General features: G+C 38.5%; 1 protein-coding gene across 1 annotated transcript in view; it reads right to left on the bottom strand.

Annotated features, from left to right (window-relative positions):
- The window catches only part of LOC126262627 (DNA methyltransferase 1-associated protein 1), an 81,106-nt gene extending 54,771 nt beyond the window's left edge, over nucleotides 1-26,335 (bottom strand). Inside the window, exons 1-3 of the mRNA XM_049959385.1 lie at nucleotides 26,224-26,335; nucleotides 10,402-10,628; nucleotides 7,482-7,645 (exon numbers count right to left, since the gene is read on the bottom strand). Coding sequence (XP_049815342.1) covers nucleotides 7,482-7,645; nucleotides 10,402-10,606 — 369 coding nt within the window. The 5' untranslated portion in view covers nucleotides 10,607-10,628; nucleotides 26,224-26,335. The remainder of the gene's footprint in view (nucleotides 1-7,481; nucleotides 7,646-10,401; nucleotides 10,629-26,223) is intronic.
- Nucleotides 26,336-26,533: the final 198 nt, after the last annotated feature.

The raw sequence follows: 26,533 nt of genomic DNA, 5'->3' as shown, positions 1-26,533 counted from the left end.
CAAGCAGCTGGCACAGAATGTTGGTGAGGCTATCCATACCTATCAGGGTCTTACCAGGTTTTAGCACTGGAATGATAATGCTTTCTTGCCATTGTGACAGGAATTCGCCATCACTCAAGATGCAGCTGAAGATGGCAAGGATGTGGATGCTGTCTGGACCTGGGTTGTGTTGGGATAACAATGTGCAAGGGCACTGAGAAATTCCCACTAACTGAACAGAGCATGATATGGCTCAATATGGTGTGCAGCAAAAGATAAGTGCTTTTGTTCTGGTAATTCTCAGAGGTAGAGGTTCATGCATAATGCTCAGCAAAACGATCTGTGATTGCATCTGGGTCAGTATTGATAGCTCCATTCATGGAAATCACAGGTATACCTGCAGGGGTCTAATATCCATAAAGGCACCTGGTCTCAATCCAAACTTGGAAAGGAGAGATTCGTGTTCCAATGGTGGAGATGTACCATTCCCAACACTCCTGCTTCTGTCTTCTGATTAGTTGATGGACCTGGGTATGGAGCCATACATTGAAGGGTGCCACTTATGATGTTGTAGGGCCCGCCTATGATCTCTTATGGCCACGGCAATTTCCAGCAACCAACAAGGCACTGTCTTCTGCCGTGAGCAACCTGAGGAACAAGGGACTGCTGATGATTCTGCAGGAACAATGGTTGTAGTAATATTCCGGATCACCACATTGATAATGCCATGTGATGGAGATCAAACGGTGGTAGTAGACATGAAAGCACCCAAGTCAGCATTGATGAGAGCCCATCTGGGCAAGCATCCAGGTGAGTGGTGCTGGAGGACGTACAGGAAGAGTGGAAAGTGGTCACTATCACACAAGTCATCATGAACTCTTCAGTGTATAGATGGTAGAAGACCAGAACTGCAAACTAAGAGATCAATGGCCGAGCATGTGCCATGTGCCATATTGAAATGAGTGGGGTGTCTATATTCTCAACATCTTTGCCACTGCCAGTAGCCTTCGTTCCACCCCAAGAAGGCTGTGGGCATTGAAATCACCCAAAAGTAGGAAAGGTGGAGGAATTTAAGAAATTAGTGCAGCCAATACATTGTATGATACTTCACCAACTGGAGGAAGGTAGATGTTGCAAATGGTAATCTACTTCGCTGTCCTCACCCTGACAACCACAACTTCTGAAGTTACTTGAAGCGGCACAGGTTTGCTGTAGACAAAGGTAAGAACATATGTACACATTCCACCTGACACACTGTCACAGTCATTGCGATTTTTGTAATACCCCCCCCCCCCCCCCCCGACAGCCACAAAGGTTGGGGGGCGGCGCTTCCAGAACAGAAACTAGGTTTTCCTGAAGAGCAATGCAGAAAGCAGGTGTAATGCTTAAGAGTTGTTATAGCACAGCCAGGCGAGGGAATAAACTACTGCCATTCCACAGGAGGATGATGCTCTCTGTAATCTGGGAAGGCATGAAGGGACCGAGGAGGCAGTTTATGCCTCAGGGTCATCTGCAGCCACCAGTTGAGTGCTTGTATTTATTACCATTGCTGCTGAGGCATCAGCGAGATCTAGGTCCTCGGGGGATGCTAGAATCTCCGCCTCATCCTCAGATGCGGAACTGGCAGGAAGTGGTGGTATGGGGGTCACTGGAGTTTCTTGTTTCTTACCAGATCTCACTTCTCTTTAGGGGCTTGTTGGGAGGGCTTCTCTGAAGTAGTGTCAGGTGCAGATGAAGAGTGTGAAGCCCTTTCACCAGCAGCTTGTGGCTTCTTCAGCCACTAGCTAGTGTCCACTTTTGCATGGGGTGAGACCTTGGGGACCCTTTCCATGTGAGAGGGGGTGGAGGAGGCTGTTGCTTCTCTGGCTGGGGGGGACTGATGATGTCCTCAGTGTTTGGGGGGACATAGCTCTCAAAGTAGGTGCTATGGGAACAACACTGAGGGCCAGTTGTTGGAGGCAGAGACAAAGGGATTATCATCACTGGCAAGGTCAATGTCTTTGTAGCTGCAGCACAGGAGGAGGTCAACCGAATGGGGTCCAACTAGTCACATTTCTTTTTAGCCTCTTGGTAAGTCAGCCTGTCTGGGATCTTGTATTCCATAATTTTCCTCTCCTTTTGAAGAACCATACAGTCCAGTGAGCAGGCATAGTGGTGTTCTCTACAGTTGACACAGGTGGGAGGGGGGCACATGGAGTATTTGGATGCAATGGGCATTCTAAGTCTCTAAATGTGGTGCTGGAACTGCACCAGTAAGACATGTGCCCATACTTTCAGCACTCAGAGCACCACACAGGGGGAGTAACGAATTATCCTCAAAAGTCAAGATGAAGGCACCGGTAGCAACCCTATTATGTTCTGGTCCCCTATAAATGCGTCGGATGAAGTGAACACCCTGTTGTACTACATTGGTGTGTAGTTTGTTGTCGGACTGCAAATGGGAGGTCTCAATGAAAACTAATCCTCTGGACCACATTTAGCCTTTTATAGGGAGTCGCTGAAACGAGAACGCAATCAACAATGCAACAAGAATCAGCTTAATTTTTCAAGGAGCTCCTCGACAGAATAGGAGTGATCCATGAGGAAACTCTTCAGTTTCGATTTGAAAGTGCGTAGATTATTGCTAAGATTTTTGAATTGTAGTGGTAGCTTATTGAAAATGGATGGAGCAGTATATTGCACACCTTCCCGCACAAGAGTTAAGGAAGTCCGATCAAAATGCAGGTTTGATTTTGCCAAGTATTAACTGAGTGAAAGCTGCTTATTCTTAGGAACAAGAAATGACAGTGAGGAGTATATATACTGAGTGGCCAATGTCAAAATACCCAGGCTCATGCACAGGGTCGACAAGAGGTTCGTGAACTTACACCTCTTCTTGCTTGAACCACCTGTTTCCGACTCAAAAATACCTTTTAGAATGGGAAGAGTTACCCCAAAATATAATACCATATGACATAAGAGAATGAAAATATGCAAAGCAGACTAATTTTCGTGTCGAATGATAACTCACTTAAGATACTGTTCGAATAGTAAAAATGGCAGTATTAAGTCTTTGAACAAGATCCTGAATGTAGGCTTTCCACAACATCTTACTATCTATCTGAACACCTAGAAATTTGAACTGTTCAGTTTCATTAATCATATGCCCATTCTGTGAAATTAAAACTTCAGGTTTTGTTGTTTTGAACTGAGGCTTACTGTGATTTAGCGTTAGTTTATTTTCTGCAAGTCATGAACTTAGGTCAAGAACTGCACTATTTGAAACCGAGCCAACGTTTCACACAACACCCTTCACTACCAAATAGAAATATTTTAGAGTTACCCGTAATACCAGAGAGCATATCATTTATATAAATAAGGAACAGGAGTGGCACCAACACTGATCCCTGGGGCAGCCCCCACTTGACCGAACTCCACTCAGACCCCACATCACAGCCATTCTCAACATCGTGAATAATGACATTTTGCTGTCCATTGCTAAAGTAAGAGGTAAACCAATTGTGAGCTACTCTCCATATTCCATAATGGTCCAACTTCTCGAGCAATATTTTGTGATCAACACACTCAAATGCCTTAGTTAAATCAAAAAATATGCCAAGTGTTCGAAACCTTTTGTTTCTTCTATAGCCCTATGTTTCCCCCACGGTGTAGCCAGGGAAGGGAACAATTTAGGATCATACTTCTCAACACTGAAGTATAGCATTCCTTTCTTAGAGACTGATGGGGCTATTCAGCCATCAGCAAAAGATGACTTGGTCCGCCTCACTGCGGGTCATCTGTTCTGAGGCCACCCACTCTGACCAGGGACTCCCCACAGGTGCCATCCAGCTTCAACAACGGCCACCTGGCACGATGACTGTTGTCAGGAGTGCTGATGCCCCATGAAGCTGGGCATCTACTGCTTGGCATATGTGGGGAGTTTGCTGCTTAGACAGCAGCAGTGCGATTCCTGTGTTGTCAGGGGGCTACAAGTAAGAGGGTACATGATGGCCTCTTGACAACGGACTGGCTACTGCACTGGACATTGGGTGTGAAAAGATTCATTATCATCATGGGTGCAGAAGATGACAATGCACAAGGTATGTAGATTACGCACCCTGTAAGGTGTCCTTGCCCAATGGCTAGATTACAAGTGGAGTTACAGAGGCATGAGAATATTAGGCGCACAATGGATACATAATGCATCACATAAAGTGACCTTCCCCACATGGCCCACACTTCTGAAAAATTTGGAAAATGTGGAGGTCAAACCCTAATAGGCAACCATAATACTTCAGGCTGGAAAGTAGGAGACTCCTTTTAGTCACCTCTTATGACAGGCAGGAATAACTCCGGTCAATTCTGACCCTCGAACCAGCAGGCGAAGGACAATTTAGACAAAGTCACACCAATACCCAAGAAAGTAAATAGGAGTAATATGCTGAATTACAGACCCATATCACTAAAGTCAATCTGCAGTAGGATTTTGAAACATATCGATGTTAGGCATTGAAACCCTCATAACTCAATCTGTCTGTGAAAACCTCATAATTACAGCAACCAATAACTCTGTGACCAAAGGGAGATTTGAAAGTGCATGGATTTCTCTACTCTGTCAATAGCTATGATTCTACTATATAACTACACATGTAGCAACTTTCTGTATCACTTCATATTATTCTTTACGACACCATTTTTACTTCTCCTGTAAAATTTAACAAAGTGCAGTTACGTGGCTTTCACTGGCTACGATCGATATACTGTGTTCTAACGTCATGAATTACCTCAAAGAAAATGATTTACTAACAAACAGTCTGCAAAGATCCCCACCCCAAAAATTTTTCTTGTGAAACAAAACTAGTTCTTTATTCTCATAAAGTAATGAGTGCTATCAATAGGGGATGTCAAATTGATTTTTTAAATTTCCAGGATACTTTCGACACCATTCCTCACAAGCGACTTCTAATCACATAGCATGCCTATGGAGTACCGCCTCAACTGTGTGACTAGATTTGTGAGTTACTGTCAGAAAGGTCACAGCTTGAAGTAACTGACGGAAAGTCTCGAGTAACACAGAAGCCATAGATGGCATTCTCCAAGAAAGTGTTATCTACATAAATGACATTGGGGACAGTCTGAGCAGCCCTCTCAGACTGTTTGCAGATGATTCTGTCATTAATTGTCTTGTAAAGTCATCATATGATCTAAACCAATTGTAAAATTATTTAGACAACACACCTGTATGGTGCAAAAGGTGATAATTGATTCAAAATACTGAAAAGTATGAAGTCATTCACATAAGTACCACATTTCTGGTAAATGATAAGTCACACAAATCTAAAGGCTATAAATTCATCTAAACATTTAGAGATTACAATTACGCATAACATAAATTGGTATGAATACAAAGGTAATATCATGGGGAAAGCAAACCAAAGACTGTAATTTATTGGCAGAACACTTAGGGAGTGCCACAGATCTACTAACGAGACTGCTTACACCACATATGACCCTCCTCTTCTGGACTATTGGTGTGGTGTGGGATCCCCATCAGATGCGACTGACGGAGAACATCAAAAAACTTCAAAGAGCAGCAGCTCATTTTGTTTTATTGCGAAATAGGGGAGAGAGTTTCGTGAAAGTTCAATCACCAATATTCTGTCGGTACCCACCTTCATAGGAAGACATGATAATCATAATAAAATAAGAGACATCAGAGGTCACACAGAAAGATTTAAGTGCTCGTTTTCTCTATGCGCAACTCATGGGTGGAACAGTAGAGAAATAGCTTGAAGGTGGGTGAGTGAACTGTCTGCTAAGCACTTAATTGTGAATTGCAGAGTAATCAGATAGATGTAGATGGAATATTTCATAAAAGGAATTACGATCCAACAGGACAAAAATTGTTGCTTGTGCTCCCGGCCCATTTCCATCTATTCGTTCTGGAGTATTTTCATGATGCTCCAACATCAGGTCACCTGGAATTTACGAAGACCCTTGACAGAATGAGAATCAGATGTCATTAGCTAGTGGTCTACCAAATTGTCAGACATTTTGTAAGCCACCGTAGAGCATGCCAAAGATGAAAACATGTGCCTGGCACCAATTCCTTCATTTCACATGATCAGAATTTGACCCCTTGGAGAGGTTTCTCAAGTCAACAAATGGGAATAAATGCATGATAGCATACACTGACTACCCCACCCACTACACTATCACCAGAGCTGTGCCCATTGCTGAAGCTCCAGGAATCACCAGGTACATTGGAGAAGACATAATCTTGAAGCATGAAGCACCATGCGAATGATCTCTGATTGTAAAAAAGTGTTTCAATCGAGACTCGTGTCGAATCAGTTTTGCTATGCAATGTGGTCCACAGAATGAGAACAGCCTACCACCTAATGGCAAATGACATGACAAGACATTTTAATAGTATGCTGGCAGATATTACATCGATGTCAAACATAAAGGTAGAGAGACAATACTGTCTGTCATGACTTTTCATACAAAACAAGGCACAACAGGGCTTTACAAGCTCCTCACCATTTTTCCTGATTTGCTGCTGCGAGGTTGAAATAACTTTGTTTCCATTTCAACCCAATTATGCTCATGATGATTATAATAAAACACTCATCACCAGAACTGAAAAAGCAAGAACAAGAACAATAATAATAATAATAATAATAATAATAATAATAATTACAGTGCAGCTTTGACCTGTATTGGATCCTAACCCCTTACGTCAAAGATGGCGATCCAACAGTGAGGCGATAAAAGTGCAGAGACGCTGTATATGTCCTCTGCATAAAGCCCCATCATAGTGCTGAGGAGCATTTCAACAGCAGGGGCTTCCCATACAAGAAACATAAATCTGTCCAACAATCATGATGCCACAATGGAAGCAACTGTATTTACTCTTTGAAGTGACCATAAGGACATAACAATTCAATGAGAATGCAAATATCCATCAGCGCTGCCACACTAAGGATGACTGGTTAGATCCACAACCAGGAATCTGCATTTCAGTCTGAATTAGCATGCTGCTGTTTGTGCGGAAGGGGAGAAATGCCACGTGCTGTGCATATCCACTTTGGTGAAGCAACCATAGTCTCTGGCTGGTGACGTGCAGGCCACCCGTACAATACTTGCCTCCAGTGAATACTTATGAGTTGATGCTTCTGATTTGTGAGACTTGCTTATTTGTGAAATTTTGTAATTTGCTAGAACATTACTAATGTGTATAAGAAGGAGCACACTATGCTTAGGCAGTTGGTTCAGCTCTGCAAGTGCTTCATATGTGTTCAGTAAACGTGCTTTCAAATTGAACTATTGGTTCTTGTTGGCGACCATGCTCTATAAACTATAATGTGATTCTGGATTCTATGTGACAATACTGTAGAAAAATGATGCTATAGTGAGTTCTTACAGGAATACTATAACACTTTATACGGATTAGTGACAACTATTAGCAGCTTCAATATTATCACATAGTACAATGACTGAAACAAAACACAAACACTTACCTTATTAAACTTGGCAAATGGGTAATCCTTTCCTTCATCAACAGTACGACGCCAGTGATGAAACACTGCTCCGTCAGTGCGCGCAGGGTTTGTGAAAGGCATCCACTTCCATGGACGTACTTTCCGCATTCCAAGTTTAGCTTTCATTTGTTTGTAGCCCTGCCCTAAAACAGATATCAGACAGCTTTCTTTAGCAGTAGTAAGGCTACAAAAATGTTTGGATAAAATTTGATAGCATGTTGCTCAAGTGTTGTGCTAGGAAGCCAGAGGTCCAGAGTCTGAGGTCTGTGCAATCCTGGGGATTTTTGGAGAATTATTATGATTTCTATATCTGGCAATATTTTGTGAATGCAAAATACAAAGTGCACTTGATGCAAATTCTACATTTAACTGAAAGACAGTAATTGGCTGAGCTTGCCATGTGGTTATTGTACAACAGTACTGAAATTGTAAAGGAAGTAAAAAATGTCTCCCTGTATATGGCAAAGTTTACATCATTTACCAGTATTATTATTTGTCCTTCTATTGTATTATTAAATGAGTGTGGGAAGAACTGTTAGTTTACCTCCACATCCTGTCTGTGAATCTGGAATACACTAATTTTACTGTCATAGTCATTACGTGAGATGTATTTGCCCCCCGAACATCATGTGACCACTGGTATATGCACGTACACACGCTGGAAAAGCATATTACCTCCAACAAGCCCTAGCATAGAGAGCACTGCAGCACTAAAGCAACATTTCAATTGACGATTACTGTTATTTTGACTGTAATATACACTAATTTTATGTGACATTTCTGCTTTAATTGTACAACGATGGATCTTTCAGAGTTTTTGAAGCAGAAATTTGACACAAAATTTGTAGTAACGAAAAAAGAGAATGGCAATGTAAATTTTGGGAAGATACAATGTAGTTTAGTGGGTGTTTTCAGTCACACTGCATCTGTTTGCTATACTTCAATAAGTACTTACACTCCAGAGGATTACGGTGTCATGTTAAGAACAGTCGAAAGAGAGAATAAAGTACTAAAAACCTTAAGTACCTGTAACTCAAGTACGTTATTAGGGTACTGGAGCATCCTGTGAATCTCTTGTGGTCATTATAGATTTGATATTGTTATTCCACTCATCTAGGTGAAAACAGATGTTCAACAAGATGATATCTGTATTAATAAAATTGTTTTGTCATTCACATCATGAGCACTATAGAAATCTCTCCAGTTCACATGTATGAGCAGTCCCTTTACATTATTAATTTTTTGTTTATTTACTACCCGCCCATAATCAGACAATAAATTTCGTATCTTGATCAGTATTATGAGTCAACAAGAAGAACAACATGCCTAGTTTTACAAGTTCATTAAATCTGTATCCAAAGGAAAATTCACATGAGAAACTTCATAATTATGAGACTTAAATGCTGGCCTATACTTACCATCAGCAGGCAAAATTCTTAGTACTGTCAACAGACACACACACAAGTACAAGACCTTTGTCTTCCATCATCCTCACTACGAGTGGGTTCCTCCCACTCTGTGGTTTAAAGCAACTTCCTTTCCTTCCTATTCTTCCCACAACCTATCCCTCTTTCCTTCCCAAGAAAAGAAATATTAGTCCCAAAAGCTAGGATATTTTCTTGTACTTTAATATGGGTCTGTTAGCAGTATTACGAACTTTGCCTGTGCAAGTTAAGTTTATTAGATCTGTATCTAAAGATATTACCAGTGTCTTTTTAAAACATTTAGCTATCCACGTAAGAACTCAACTGAATGACCATGTTTCTGATTCTAATAAATGTTTACTGGGAGAGTCTTCAGAAAAGCTATATCACACTCACCAGTGGCCACTGTTCCTGCCTTGTTTTTCTAATTTAAAATACTAAATAAATCAAAAGAACTTCAAGATGATTTATGAGAACATTAAAGTTTTCTAGAGATTCTCAATACACAGATAACTTTACAAAAGATTTCTTATTAAATTATTCTTCTGTCACATACGCTTCTAGATGTTACTCTAAATAAAATTTATCGACATCAATGTGGTTGAAATTCTGCAATATATAGGGAAAAGATATATTGCTACTTACTGTAAACATGACACATTAAGTTTCAGACAGGCACAACGAAAAGCCACTTACACATTAGCTTGCAGTCAAAACCTTTGTCAAAAAAAGAAACACACACACACACACACACACACACACACACACACACACACACTCATTCATTCATACAAGCAAGCACACCTTATGCACACATGACGGTCACCTCTGGCAGTTCAGACAGGTGTGTGTGTGTGTGTGTGTGTGCCCTTTTGTGACTAAGGCTTTGGCTCAAAGATAATGTGAAAGTGTCTTTTTGTTGTGTCTATCCGCAACTTAATGTGTCACTTTTATGGTAAGTAGCAACTTATCTTTTCCTTATATTGTTGATATTCCAACTTGGAGATTCCATTCCTTGAAATTCTGGTCATTCTAATGTGGCAGTTTGTTCTCTCTCTATATCTACTATTCAGAAGTAAGATGCTAACCTACCTCATGCACCATTAACACATACGTATACCAGTGGTCACATGATGTTCAGGGGCCAAATACATCTCACGTAATGACCATGACAGTAAAATTACTGTGTTCCGGGTTCACATACAGGACGTGGAGGTAGACCAACAGTTCTTCTCCCATCCATCTCATTATATGACAAATAATAATACTGATAAATAATGTAAACTTCACTATACACAGGGAGACATTTTTTACTTCCTTCCCAGTTTCAATACTGTTGTACAATAACCACATTTTTTAGCTATATTTATTCCCAACGCTCTTTTTATTCCCAAACGTTAAAGCATTCAAAATTTTATATAATGAAGAGAGATCAAAATGACAAATATCATGTAAGGAAAAGTGTTAAGACATACCCATGTCTGTTGGGAAGACTGGAGGAGCATCCTTATTGTCAGTATAAAGTAGAGCGAATACTTCACGATGCATTCCTTCTGGCCGTTTTGAGACCTTTGGAGTGAATGGCTTTCTCTTTACCTTCTCAGGTCCCAAAATAGCCTCTTTTGTTATTTCAGGGGTTGGAGGCCTTTCAAGCTCCAATATGTCTCTGACGTCAGCCATCACTGAAAACAGTTAACTGCACCTAAAAGAAAAAAAATATTTTAAAAAGCTTACACATGAACACACTTTATAATAAAATACAATTAATATAAATGACGTGCATTCCGCCAACCAATTTTATGTGATGCAGCATGTGGAAGTTGCTGGATTGGGACGGGGTACTCCTGTAACCAAAATATCAGGTACGTTCTGGTACGTCTGATGTTGATTAGATAGGATGAAAAAGATTTGCATTCGTGAAATAGTAAATTAGTATCATTATTGTTACAGATCTGAAGATGGTTCTGGATGAACCGAAACCGCTCATATGAATAAAAATTTTGCAATCAAGATGGATTATAAGTAACATTGTAAAATTCACTGATTGCTGCTATCCTATTAGACATTATATCTGTTTTTGCAATTCATGTCAACTGACGGGCATTTTCATTGAATGAAAAAATCAAGGAAGGCTTTTCAGAAGAAGTTACTCTTCTACTCTCCACAGAAGTGGTTTGTAATGGTGAAAATTCCTGACACCAGTTATTGTGGGGGTTGTCAAAAATCTCTTCTCGAGCTTCTTGCTTAGGAAATCTACATTGACTTTCTATAAGATGTGAAAAAAACATTCGTCAATATTAGCTTTGCAGAAATCATAAACACTATATACAGTTGTTATTTGTGCATCATCCACTAGTTGAAGACCAGCTCTTCTCGATATACATTTTATAGTTCCTCCCAAACCATTGTACACAGATTTACTGTGGCTAGTAGCAAAAGAGGACTGCTCAGCATCAATAGAAAAATCGTTTTTGTGCTCATGCAATTTTTTAAAGCTTTTTCGATTCTTATATTCAGCAGCACATCCATCGGTGAAACAACGCACTTTCTTCGCTTGTGAGTAATGCTCTGCCAGCCACTTAACCATTTCTTCCTGGACAGCATTTACAAATCCTCCATCATATTTCCTATCATCACTTATAAAGCAGTGGTTCACTACTACCAATTTACTTTCTTCATTAATCACATAAACACACATGGGATGGATTGTACAGCTGCTCCTTGTCTGGTGGCAACTCTGAATTTCATTCTGAATAACAAAACTGTAGTTTTCAGCAAAGTCTATTAACCGAATTGCTTTTTCCGGGGTTAGATTTTTTCAATTTTTTCAATGACTGTGACTGAAATATATAAGTGAGTGTGGTTAAATGCCTGTAATTTTGTTACCAACAAGTCTATGTATTCACCAACAGTTGCAGACTGCTTTACCAATTCTGCTTGATGGTCTGTATTTACCCACTGGCTAAACCCAATTTCATCATCAGCATCATTGTAAGCTAATTTCTGTTTAATAATTCTGACAGTCTGTCATCACTGGGACAATTATCATAGTGATTAACCATGCAGTCGTCGTTTTCAGTCACACACGAGAAATTATATAAGTTCTTTGTATGTTTCTTCAATGTGTTCCACATCTAAAACCAGTTTTATATTCTGGTAGATACAACACACACACACACACACACACACACACACACACACACTGAATGAGTGCTATCAGCACCAGCTAAAATACACAACTTCGGTCTTGGCGAATAAAATTTAAAAAGACCAATATTAATGTTTGGATTGGCTGGTTGGTTGGTTCGGGGAAGGAGACCAGACAGCGAGGTCATCGGTCTCATCGGATTAGGGAAGGAAGTTGGCCATGCCCTTTGAAAGGAACCATCCCGGCATTTGCCTGGAGCGATTTAGGGAAATCACGGAAAATCTATATCAGGATGGCCGGATACGGGATTGAACCGTCGTCCTCCTGAATGCGAGTCCAGTGTCTAACCACTGTGCCACCTCGCTCGGTAATGTTTCGATTCTCCCATTTAAAACAAGAGTACAGTTCTCTTAAGTTGCAAAGGATTTTTTTTTATATATACATTCTCCTGAATGCTAACTTTTTCTTTTGCTCCTGGTGACACTCGCGTTTATTCATCATTTTGGTAGAAATTGTGACAATTTTTACCACTTCATCAGCAATATCTTCTCCCTTTTTGGTTTAGGAATTGACAAGTTACCCATTTCTGTTTTCAGTTTCCTTGCTTGTCGAACCACATACTCACTAACACTGAATTCTGACACTATGTTTTCTTGTGCCTAAGAGGGTGGAGCTAAAGTTAAATTTGAATTTTTTCAGGTACTCTTACGCTAGCCACTTTTTCTTTCATTAACAATATCATGACATCATAATCTTTGGCTTTCTTTACAATTTCATCATCAAACTGTTCTTCTCTACAGTCAGAATCTTCAATACTGCAATATAATGCCTGAACACTTTTTTTTCCAAAACATCCCTCACTTTTTCTAACTGCTTCTTGTCATATGAAGCTTTGCTGTGAATTGGAATGGAGTGAAGTTTTAGGGGAGAGCACCCCAAATAATGTAAAGTGTTATTCACATCCTCAATACTTTGGCTTCTTAGTACTGATTCATGAAATGTCACCTCCGGGTCATCTGTGTCACTTTCATTTCTATGATATCACTGATGATAGTTTTCTGTTCACACATTTTATGACATGTTGTGCACAGTTTTTGGCCTGGTTTTACATATATTCTTTTAGTACTTAATGCTTTAGACAAAGACAAGCAAACTGAGCTCAAAGATTTTTCAACTGTTTGTGGTTTTTGTAAAGATCACAACAAGCTCTTTGATGACCAGTTTCAAAAAGTTAAGTAACAGTATCTGTGATATCCACATCTAGTAGCATTTTATTGATCTTGTAGAGAGCTTATACTGGATCACAGCAATATCAAATCTCGTTGGTCTTCATTCAGTTCTTCTAATTTTTTTTTTTTTTTTTTTTTTTGTGGGAGGGGGGGGGGGGAGTTTCTATTAAGGGGCAAGTTGTCAACCGACATGTTGTTTTTAATAATTTTCTAACAGTGCATGAATTCACATTTTCCATTGCAATTCACTGAGCACTAATGTACTTAAAACATGCTTTATAAAAGTGGAAATATAGGTCCACACCACAAACAGATATGGCCTGTCTCACAGAAATACAATGAGCAACTGGGGCCAAGTAGACTAATTGTAGCATGCCAGCTATTCTCAACAACAAATTTTGGCAATTGTTGCATTGTTTTCATGCCTATAAATGTTTCAAACAAGCTTCTGCCTCTCTAGGAACACCTTTTTTAATCACTGTGAGCAGATGATTGGCTGAACACATAAATCATATATTATAGTCTTTAAAACATTACTGAATTAGTCAAATGAAAGGAAATAAAATTTCACCCTTGAGGTTAATTTGCCTGACTAGAACGAGTTACACTTAAATATGCTAATTTGATACCTCTGCATCTGGGGGAGTGAGACAGGGAGTGGATGAACTTACTTATGACCCTTATCCACCACAGTAAAATGTATTTTGATTTCACATGTGTGTGTCAATTAGCAGAAGGCCCATTCAAATTTTTATTTTACTAGAAAGTTTACAATCTGTGGGATTATTTATGACCAAAATAGGGTTCCCGGTGGGTTGAAGAAATGTTATATAAGCACATGCCCACAATTTTTCTGAAATCGAAAATTGACATACATTAATATTTTTTAAAAACATTTCTTTGTAACTTTACTGCTTGAAAACTGGATATCTGTTAATTACGTGTCGTACTTAACTTCTTAAAAAAATTCCAAATCAAAAGCTTCATAAACACTTAAGTTATGGGCATTTATGTACATAGAACCATTTTGCATTGACATTCTTTCAGAGCCCTGTTATCAGAATATCACTACATTCAGAACTCGATGTAAAATACAGTTGCAGTCTGAGACCAAAATGATTTTGCAGAAGTTCCTGTGTTATAAGTATAAGCAAATGTGCAAAGTTTTGTGAAAATCTGAGAGAGAGGGTTACAAATCCTTCAATTGTTGCGTGTTTTGATGTGGAATGACCTGCCAACCAAAGCACATTCACAGGATGATTAATCGCAATGCCTTGCTTCACGAGGATTTTACTCTGGCGGCCTGTGCTCATAAAAAAGGGTCAAAACTTTTTGTGGGTAGTTGATTTACGTTTTAGATGGTTATGGAATTTCATTTCGTAGAAAAAATGATTCGAATGGAAGGATACTAATATTTCCCTCAAAGGAAGATAAATGTTTGCCGGTGTGTGTGTGTGTGTGTGTGTGTGTGTGTGTGTGTGTGTGTGTGTGTGTGTGTGTAGAGAAACTGGCTGCACCTAAAGTAATAAGTGCCATTTTTCCCACCCAATCAACAATTCAAATGAAATGAGTAATTTTCAAGTGAAAGTGTCATTCAGTTACTATAAAGTATCATTGCATTATCAGGGATTTTTTAAAAATTTCATTAGTACAATATTTGTTCAATGCATTTATCTTCTACACCATTTTGTTTCCCATTTATTCTCTCTATAACAGAATCTTTGTGAATTTATACAGGCAACAGACGAGTTGTTCATAGCGTATGTCTCGTTATATGAATGAAACAAACTGTTGCACTAAAAAATTATATTTCTTTGTTTATGTAGAAAATACAGTAACAGAATTTGTCCTTAACAGTGATTCTGGATATTTTTAGGCTTAAAGTGGAAAAAAATATTCACTGACTGTCATTCAATTACTCTTGAAATTGCCTAGAGTATTGTAGGGAAATTTGAAGTAAATCATTCAAGAACTTTTCAAGACTGTTGCCAACAATGTTTCCACCACTTACTAATATTTCTATGTGATTTATATTAAAAATATTCAGCCTATGTTTATTACAGTTAACCACAAAAATTTGAAGTAAATAGGTCGTGAAATTCTCAAGTTTTTTGGAAACAACTCTTTCCCTTTCTATACTACATATATCAAAAATTGTATAGCCTAAACCTGCCTGGATGTTTATTAGAGCATCATGTAAAAATCTGAAGTAAATCAGCCACAAAGTTCTCAAGGTTTTTGGTAATAATGTTAAACAACATTTTGTCTTTATATAGTAGTATGGATATAGACATGGAAATGCCAAGCAGCAAAAATACTTCCACGCTATTAAAATCAATCATTTATTTATTTACATGTCAAGTTCCATAGGACCAAATTGAGGAGCAAATCCAAGATCATGGAACATGTCACCACATGAAATTACAACATAAAAGTAATAACAGATAAAAATTAAATGTTTATGAACCCAAAAAAAGTCAGTCCATAAATTCAAGTATACACAATCAGCAATGCAACAAGAATCAGCTTAATTTTTCAAGGAACTCCTTGACAGAATAGGAGTACCCATGAGGAAACTCTTCGTTCTGCTTTGAAAGTGCATGGATTATTGCTAAGATTTTTGAATTCTAGTAGTAGGTTATTGAAAATGGATGCAGCGGTAAATTGTACACCTTTCTGCACAAGAGTTAAGGAAATCCAATCAAAATGCAGGTTTGATTTCTCCAAGTATTATCCGAGTGAAAGCTGCTTATTCTTGGGAATAAGCTAATACTGTTAACAAGAAATGACAGTAATGAATATAAACATTAGAGGCCAATGTCAAAAAACCAAGACTCATGAAAAGAAGTCGACAAGAGATTCGTGAACTTACACCACTTACTGCCCGAACTGCCGTTTCTGAGCCAAAAATATCCTTTTAGAATGGGAAGAGTTACCCCAAAATATAATACCCTACAACATAAGCGAATGAAAATAAGCAAAGTAGACTAATTTCCATATCACTTCAGGTACCATTCAAATAGTAAAAATGGCAGCATTAAGTCTTTGAACAAGATCCTGAACGTGGGTTTTCTACGACAGTTTACTATCTATCTGAACACCTAGAAATATATCTAAAAACACAGATGATGTGACTTACCGAACGAAAGTGCTGGCAGGTCGATAGACACACAAACAAACACAAACATACACATGAAATTCAAGCTTTCGCAACAAACTGTTGCAACACCTAGAAATTTGAACTGTTCAGTTTCCCTAATCATATGCCCACTCTGTGAAAGTAAAACGTCTGGTTTTGTTGAATTGTGTGTTAGATATTGTAAAAACTGAGGCTTACTGTGATTTAGCGTTAGTTTATTTCCTGCAAGCCATGAACTTACTTCATGAACTCCACTATTTGAAACCATGCCAATGTTGCACACAACATCCTTTACTACCAAGCTAGTGTCATCAGCAAACAGAAATATTTTAGTCACCCATAATACAAGAGGGCATATCATTTATATAAATAAGGAACAGGAGTGGTTCCAACACTGATCCCTGGGGCACCCCCCACTTGACCGTATCCCACTCAGACCCCACATCACAGCCATTCTCAACACAGTGAATAATGATTAGATTAGATTTACTTTCATTCCAATTGTTCCATAGTGAGGAGGTCCTTCAGGATGTAGAACATGTCAGAAAAACAATAACACACGACAAATATTTACAACTGAAACAAATAAACGAATGTACCTTCCACAGGTCCCAACTGGAATGATGATCATTTTTTTTAATGAACACTATATCAAAGAATCATTTTACAGACACTAATGCACTAAATTTAAAATAAAAAAAGTTTTTATTTATTTATAAGGTAATAAACATGTAATAGAACTACTACAATACTTATTTACATTGAACACATTATTGCACTGAAATTGTGCAGAAGTTATATTACACTTCTATATACACACACACAAATCAGTTGGTTCTACTGAGAAATTCCAAAATGTGTGTTCCTGAATAATGCACACCTTTTTGTACAAGAGTAAGTCACTTTAAATCCTTGTGAAGATTATTCTTATTTCTAGTATTGATTCCATGAATTGAGCTGTTGGTTTTAAAAAGTGATATATTTTTAATGACAAATTTCAATGAGGAATAAATATATTGAGAAGCAGTAGGTAGTATCCTCAGCTCCCTAAACAGGCTTCTGCAGGATGTTCTTGAGTTCACACCACATATAACTCGTACTGCACATTTTTGGTCCCCGGAAAATTTTAGCCCTGCTTGATGAATTACCAAAACATATTATCCCATATGACATTATGGAGTGAAAGTAAGCATAGTATGCCAGCATTTTCATTTTTATATCTCCAATGTCTGACACAATTCGCATTGCAAATAGAGATTTGTTAAGACGCTTCAGCAGTTCTGTGGTGTGCTCCTCCCAGTTGAATTTATTATCAAGCTGTAATCCCAAGAATTTAACACTGTCCACTTCTTCTATCTGCTTGTCGTTGTATGTTAGGCATATACTCGTGGCACACACCTTACAAGTTCTGAACTGCATGTAGTGTGTTTTTTCAAAGTTTAGTGACAATGAATTGGCTAGGAACCAGTGGTTAATGTCCACAAATATTTTATTAGCCGATTTTTCTAAGACTACGCTTGATTTGCTATTTTTTGCAATGTTTGTATCATCAGCAAACAAAACGAACTTGGCATCTGGCAATGTTACTGATGAAAGGTCATTGATATACACAACAAAAAGTAGGGGTGCTAAAATGGAATCTTGTGGGACCCCACATGTAATTAGATCCCAGTTGGATGATGCCTGATAGCTTAATGCATGTCTCTTTCCTAATAACACCCTTTGTTTCCTGCCAGAGATAAGATTTGGACCATTTTGCAGCATTTCCTGTTACACCACAATATTCTAATTTACTTAAAAGGATATTATGATTTACACAGTCAAATGCCTTTGACAGATCACAAAATATACCAGTTGCCTGCAATTTTTTGTCTAATGAATTAAGCACATTTTCACTGTAAGTGTCGATAGCCTTCTCAATATCAGAACCCTTTAGAAATCCGAACTGCGACTCTGACAGTATGTTATTTGAGATAAGATGGTTGTAAAGCCGATTGTACATTACTTTTTCTAAAATTTTTGAGAATGCTGACAAAAGTGAAATTGGATGGAAATTTGATGCTATTTCTTTATCTCCCTTTTTAAACAGTGGCTTAACTTCAACATATTTCAACCATTCAGGAAATATTCCACTGATAAACGACTGGTTACACAGTTAGCTTAATTCAGAATCACATTTTTAATTAACATTGTTGATATTTCATCATACCCACTAGATGTTTTTGATTTTAAAGATTTTATGGGTCAACAGAAACCTCCGATCTTACTCGTCGGCTTTGACCCGTGACGTAAGCGTGTTGTGGTGTGTGACGTCATTACGGCGCGGAGTTTGGTTTGTGATTGTGGCGTGTTTGTAGATGTCGTGGGGGTGTTTGTCGTGCCCTCTGGTGGTGTGTTCATGGTTTACGTTTGTGTGGTTTGTTGGGGTCAGTTTGCTGTTGCTCAGTGGTGAGTGCTGTGTTCGCGGTTTTGAAGCGGAATTTGTATTAGTGAGTTAACGGTTTTGTGTGATGGTTAATGTTATGGTAATTGCTGTACGTCGGGTGACTTTGTTATTGAGTGTATTCGGTTGTGGTTTTTTGTTCAGGAATGGATATGAAAGACCGCATGAATAGTGTTCGGTTGAGGGCGATGATGGGCGAGATACCGTTAGACCTGATCAAGTTTCTACAGCTATTCGGATTAATTGCCGAAGTTGTAAAGTGCTCTCTTTGCCGTGAGGCGATGAAATTGGTTAAAGTTCCGGCCTCTCGGACCAGGGACGGGTACATGTGCATAATTCTTAAACTCTAAACTGTGGTTCACTACTAAATGATTAAATCCCCTCTCACCCAACCCCCTATAAGAAGAAAAAGCATCGGAAACTACTGTAGACCCCGGCTCTACATACTCCTCAATTAACCCCACTAATTCAGCCTATCTAGGTTGTGGGGCTAGAACTTTTTTGTGGTAAGTTCCATTTTTGTTTTGTTTTTGGTGTATGTGTTGTGTATTGGGTATAGGGAAGTGTTTCATTGAGATTTGTGGCTGTGAAGGTTGGTATTGGTATTCGTATTGGAAGATGTGTTTGAGATCATAGGTCATGGGTAGTGGTCGATATGGGATTGGTAACTGGTGTTGAGCTATATAGCTGGAGGGAAGTGTTAATCTCAATGTTTGGTGGAGTATGTCGATTTTTGTAATTGGAGATGGGATCGGGAGTTGCTGTTGAGCTATATAGGTCAAGGGAAGTGTTCGATCCCAATTTATGGGATCGGGAGCTGCTGTAGATGTATGTAGGTTCAGGGAAGTGTTTGTTTGTTATGGTTTGTGGTGGCTTTTGATTTTTGTATTGGGTGTTGGGATCGGGAGATTCTGTTGAGCTATATAGGTCAAGGGAAGTGTTCGATTACAATTTATGGGATCGGGAGCTGCTGTAGTTGTATGTAGGTTAAGGGAAGTGTTTGTTTGCTTTGGTTAGTGGTGTTTTTTGAGTTTTGTATTGGTGGATGGGATCGGGAGATTCTGTTGAGCTATATAGGTCAAGGGAAGTGTTCGATCCTAATTTATGGGATCGGGAGCTGTTGTAGATGTATGTTGGTTTAAGGGAAGTGTTTTTTGAGTTTTGTATCGGGGGATGTGATCCGGAGGTTCTGTTGAGCTATATAGGTCAAGGGAAGTGTTCGATCCTATTTTATGGGATCGGGAGTTACTGTAGATCTATGTAGGTCAAGGGAAGTGTCTGATTCTGGATAAGAATGTGTTTTTTGGTATTTGGTCAGTTTCGTGATGTTGATTTTTTTCGTCGTTTTGCGTGGTTTTGTATGGCGGTCGGTGGCTACATTTGTGTATATTTAGTTTCTCCCCACCCAAAAACCCCCAATTTCCCACGCTTGTCCCGTTAGAGTCATTAGTGTTTATGATACGTATGCGATGTTTTTATATCCGCCATATTGGAAATGTCGTTTATGGTCGTTTCCGCCATATTTGTGACGTCATGGGTCAAAGCCGACGGGTAAGATCGGACGCTTCTGTATTTCCGATTTTATAACGGACATTATTTCTGCTGGGGTAATGAGGGTCAAATTCATATTATGGAAGTTACTTGAAATGTCTGGTCTGAGGTATTCCATAGCAGCATCTTGTAACGGAACATATTAAAGGCTTTACTTTCCCGAAGTATGCTATACCTTCCAAATTCAACCAGTTTAATGAGTAGTTATGATTATAGAAAAGTTATTGTGTATGTTAACAATGATTGCACAACATGTCTCCATAAACAGTCAACCCATTAAATTATACTGAATAACTGACCCACACAAAAGTTTATATCACTTGATCACTGATACAGCAAATGTCATCATGAAAAACACTAAGTTTATCTTAAATAATTAATATGAAGTACGAAAAATAGTGGCCAACTTAGGTATTTTGGATCTCCTTAAATAAAAATCACCCAGTGAAATCTATTTGTTCACTAGGAGCGTTTTCACTCAGTATTCACGTAATCAATCCTATTTTAGACGAAAACCAATGTAATTCTTAATAATTCATGTTACTTACTTATTTATGCAAATTAGAGAAGTCAATTGACAAACTTCTAAAAAACGACCTTTTTGTAACAAAGAATTATTCTGTCAAGTCAACAAATCTGTCTGTCATTTTAATAACATGTTAAATTATGTCACTCGATGCAAATTAATAACTTTTCTGCACAAATTATGATAACAGATGTACATGTGACTTATAAACTATATCTCTTTTTAGTAGTTCTTTGACAATGTTATAAATACAAGCAGCGAGAAGGGTCGAGAGGCAGTCGGAGGCAGGCAGTCGGAATGTCACTTTGGTGAAGTGTGTTTCTGTGTTATTGTTTGGGATGGAAAAACAATGCAAAGAACATGTAAAGGAAGTACTACTTTGTGTTGTCTTATGGTCTTTGGTGGACAGTGGAATTAAGATGGCCACCAAAGTAATAAATATTTGATGTTTACATATGTGTTGGTTTCGTTTGTTCTTTATCATCAAAAGCACATGAAAAACACGGGACCTCATGTTTTTAACCCTAGACAACCAGATTTAGAGCCAGCATCAGCATCGAGACACAGCAGCGATCCAGCAAGCAGCAGCGATTACTACAATGCATTGTAATGGCGCCAACCTAACATCAAGTGCTAACAAGCTCCATAAATGGGAGTGAAATAGTGCGATTACAGCAACTAGAGATATCAACGACTAGGCGGACCATTTACAATCTACAGAACCTGACAACCCCATCTTTTCAGAAACAGTTATAAAATGTTTGTTAAAATGTTCTGCAACACTATACACATCTGTCACCAATGTATCACTTACTCTTAATGCTATTTGTCCCTCTTCATGTCTGGGTCTATCTGTCTCCTCCTTCACTATTTCTCATATCGTCTTTATTTTGTTATCTGATATGACTATCTTTTCTTTGTAAAATATTTGCTTTGATGTCCGTATTTCTTGTAATGTGCTATAGCATCAACATCAGAACTGTTTCGGATTGACAGATACAGTTTTCTTTTTGTTTTACAAGATACCCCTACTCCTTGAGTAATCCATGGCTTCTTTGTAGACTTTGCTCTAACCTTGGTTAGTTTTGGGGGAAAACAGTGTTCAAATAAGGCAAGCACTTTATTAGAAAAAGTGTTATATTTTTCATTCATGCCATGAGCACTGTGAACGTCAGTCCAGTGAATGTCTCTGACGAGTGTCCTAAAATAATCAATTTTTGGTTTATTGATTACCCTTTTGAGCTCAGATTTAACAGATTTTATATCCTGTTTAGTATTAACATTTAACAGAAGGAACTGCATTTCTTGGTCTGAGAGGCCATTGACTATAGGTTTTGTCATATAGTTTTGTTCATTGGACTTTTCTATAAAGATATTATCAATGGCTGTTGTGAACAATTGGCTACCCTAGTGGGGAACTTTACAGTGGGAATTAAGTTGAATGATAGTGTTACTAACTCAAATAAGTTCTTATTGGGAGAGTCTTTAAGGAAATCTACATTGAAATCACCAGCAACCACTATTTCTTTGTTTTTGGTTGTTAAATGGGCATGTACAGCTTGAAGGTGGTTTATGAACAGATTAAAGTTACCTGCAGGTGCTCGATATACACTTAATATTATGATGGATTTTTTATGAAATTCTGCTTCTGTTGCACATGCTTCCATGTGCTGTTCTAGGCAAAATTTAAGACTGTCTATGTTCTTAAATTTATGACAGATCCTGATGAACGTGGCAACTCCACCTTCCTCCATTTCTCCTCTACAAAAGTGAGATGCTAACCTAAACCCTGTAACACTTAAAAGTTCTATACCAGTGGTCACATAATGTTCAGAGAGGCAGATTATGTCAGCTGGGTTTGAGGACTCTAATTCATCTATGTAGATAATTAATTCATTAATTTTATTTCTCAATCCTCGAATATTTTGATGCAATAAGGATAGCTGAGATTTCACATTGACTGAGTTAAAATTGGGTAAAGTTAAAATATCTGCTGACTGTTGAAAATTCTTAACCAATAGCTGTTTATGCTGATGTAATAAGATAGAATTGTGTTTTTTGGTTTCTTTCTCAAACTGAAGGTTTGTCTCAGTCCTAACCTCTCTTAAAATTTGGTTTCTTTCTGTGCTCCCTACCCTTAAAAACGGTCTTTTCCGAACCCTATAACTACTGGTATTTTATCGCTCATGGCAGTGCCTCCCCCCTTTAACTTTCCTGCTATTTTCCCAGCCAGTTTACCCTTCCCTATCCTGATAAGGTGAAGGCCATGCCTAGTATAATCCCACCTACTGAGAGAATCAACAGGAACCACACCAATATGTGACCCTGAATCTGACATAAGCAGCCATTCCAACTCCAAATTAACTCTCTTGACAGAAGAGTTCAAATGAGGTCAGTCATGGCGCTCAAGCACAGATACAAACTCAACACTAGTATGCTTTGATGCTGATGCAATCTTTGCCAGGTCACACTCTATACTGTACCCAGGATCTCAGTCAATACTATTAGGTCTACCTGCCCCATCCACTATTACCACGGTGTCTTCCTTAGTGAAATCTTTGCAAAGTGATCCTAAATCCTCTGTCACCTGCTCCAGACCAGCACTAGGTTTAAAAAAATTGGTGACCTGGTATTCTGATCCTAGTTCATCCTGCAAAAGTTGGCCAACACCTCTTCCATGAGAACTACTTAACAACAACACTTTCTTTCTCTTTACTGATTTCCCTACATTCTTACTTTTCATTTTGCTGTTGAAAGTTTGTTGTGCCCTGTCTACACCTGCAACTGCTTGAGGCTCACCAGTTTCTAACTGAAGCAACAGGTCAAATACATTTTCCACATTCACCACAAAGCTGTCAGACAAAGCTCTAGGCCTGTTCCTCCTGTTGCCACTTCCCACCTCTCTTTACCCTTCTCCCTCCTTAACCTGTCAAGATCTCCCCTGGCCTTATCTAACTCAGCCTGAAGGGTGGCAATTTTCCCCTCCTGTTCTAGTATCTTCCTATCTCTACCACATATTCTACAAAACCACTGATGAGTCTCATTTACTTCCCCTGTTCCCATACCACCACAGTCACCCACATGGAAAAAACTACATCACCCGTCACACCAAAGCCCCAACCTAAAATTCTACAGCAAGTCAAGCACTTTACACTCACATGATAAATGTAATACTTTATTAAGAATAAGTCAGTTAAATTATAGATAAACATGAAAATATAGTTCCACAAATTTGACTGTGCGTAAACAAAAACAACAGCGCAAAGTTTCTGAAACAACAACTTAATCTCTACACTACTGTCCAGAAATGTGAGTTACATAAGGAAGAGGTACGCTACTGTTAAATTGCTGGAGGGGGGGGGGGGAAATTCTATTGATTTGCTGCAGCAAAAAGTAAACAGAAAATACGACTGTACGGTCTTTTCACGTTTTCTGCTATATTACATAAAGAAAAATGAAACCTTTAATGATACACTTAAAAGGCACACTAATACACCTATTTACCATGTAATCAGTACTAAACTATATGTTTTTATAACCTAAAATGACTTATCTTTACGAGAACATCAAAATTTGTGCTAGTCGCCTGGCTGCAGGGCTCCTCATGACCTTTTGCTGTCTGTTGCTATCATAAGAGGTGAACCAATTGTGAGCTACTCCCCATATTCCGCAAAGGTCCAACTTCTGGAGCAATATTTTGTGATCAACACAATCAAATGCCTTAGTTAAATCGAAAAAATATGTCTAGTGTTCGAAACCTTTTGTTTAACCCACCCAGTACTTCAAAGAGAAAAGAGAATACAGCATTTTCAATTGTCCTTACATACACAGCCTTTTCAATAACTTTAGCAAACACTGATGGCATAGAAATACATCAAAAATGTCTACATTATCCATTTTCATAAAGTGACTTTTACTACTGAGGACTTTAATTGTTCAAGAAACTGACCATTCCTAAAGGAAAAATTACAAATATGATTAAATACAGAGCTAACGTGTGCAGCACAGTACATTAATATTCTGCTAGGCACTCCATCATATCCGTGAGAGTCCTCAGACTTCAGTGATTTAATTATTGTCTCAATCTCCCCCTTGTCTGTATCACAAAGGAGTATCTCAGATAGCAATCTTGGAAAGGCATATGCCAAGAGAGTTATACGATTCCCTGTAGAAACTTAATTTTTATTGAAACTTTCTGGCAGATTAAAACTGTGTGCCCGACCGAGACACGAACTCGGGACCTTTGCCTTTCGCGGGCAAGTGCTCTACCAGTTGAGCTACCGAAGCACGACTCACACCCGGTACTCACAGCTTTACTTCTGCCAGTAGAGCACTTGCCCGCGAAAGGCAAAGGTCCCGAGTTCGAGTCTCGGTCGGGTACACAGTTTTAATCTGCCAGAAAGTTTCATATCAGCGCACACTCCGCTGCAGAGTGAAAATCTCATTCTGTTAATTTTTATTATTTGCATGCACCTTCAAAAGTGTGAAACATATCTGTCTGTAGCTTAAGTTGCCTGAATCATTCTGAGTTATCAAGCCTATACTTCTGACATGATCTCTCTTCTCGTTTATTGATATAATTTTTGCTAAACTCTCCATATTCTTTAAAATGACATTTTAACAATGCTGAATCACATATCTTGAACCCCACTGATTTATTTCATGATCTGGGTCTGTGTGAAATATAAAACAGGGCAAGAGACCCACAGTTAATAAATGACTCCTTTCTTATTGGCATGCCGAACATAATGCTTTATACCTTGTCACACAGGGAAACATTTTGAACCAATAGTAAATGTGACCTTATGAGCAGGAAGAAAACGTCCTTTTCAGAAAAAAGACTGATATTCTAGATGGTCTGGTAGAGTGATAAGATTGCTCTTTGTGACCTCAGTAATCCTCAAATAGACTTTTTATATCTCGTACAATGAATTTTACCATTCGCACATATCACTGTACCGTTAAAAAGAGGACAAAAGAAAGGGAACCCCAATTCTGACAGGAACTTGTGAACTGAAGTGTGGTTTTAGAGTGGACAGTGGGTAACCATGGGTGAATTCGATTAACTACATCAAAGAATTGTGAATTATTAGCAAATTAATTAAAGAGAAATATGAAACAACGTCGCTGTGATAGGGTCTAGACCGGCTAATTTCGAAACATTCAACACAAGAAAAATTTAAAATGACGAAAATTTGCGTAATTTCTTAGATTTAAGATGTGAACAGCAAGTGGTCGTTATCTGCAGTAAAAAACATTACCTTATTTCAAATCAAAATGTCTGATTTGTGGCTGGATAATAATTTCTACTGTACAATTCCTCTGACAACCACATATACCATACAAAAACGTAAACAGTACACATTTACACAAATACCAACGTTTGAATAACATACACCTTGACTCGTTCAACTGTTATCGCCAACTTACTCGGCACGTTATGCACATGTAGTTTAACAGTAACATCTTTAGCATGACTATAACGTCAGAAGAGCTACAGTTCCAAGCGAACCTAGCACTTTATGAAGTTTAGAGATGGACAAATTCTAATCAATTATTCCTTCGTACTAA

This window comes from Schistocerca nitens, chromosome 6 (assembly GCF_023898315.1).
Source record: "Schistocerca nitens isolate TAMUIC-IGC-003100 chromosome 6, iqSchNite1.1, whole genome shotgun sequence".
Classification (NCBI taxonomy): domain Eukaryota; kingdom Metazoa; phylum Arthropoda; class Insecta; order Orthoptera; family Acrididae; genus Schistocerca; species Schistocerca nitens.
The sequence above is the reverse complement of the archived record's forward strand: the minus strand, read 5'-3'. Positions and strand labels throughout refer to the sequence as shown.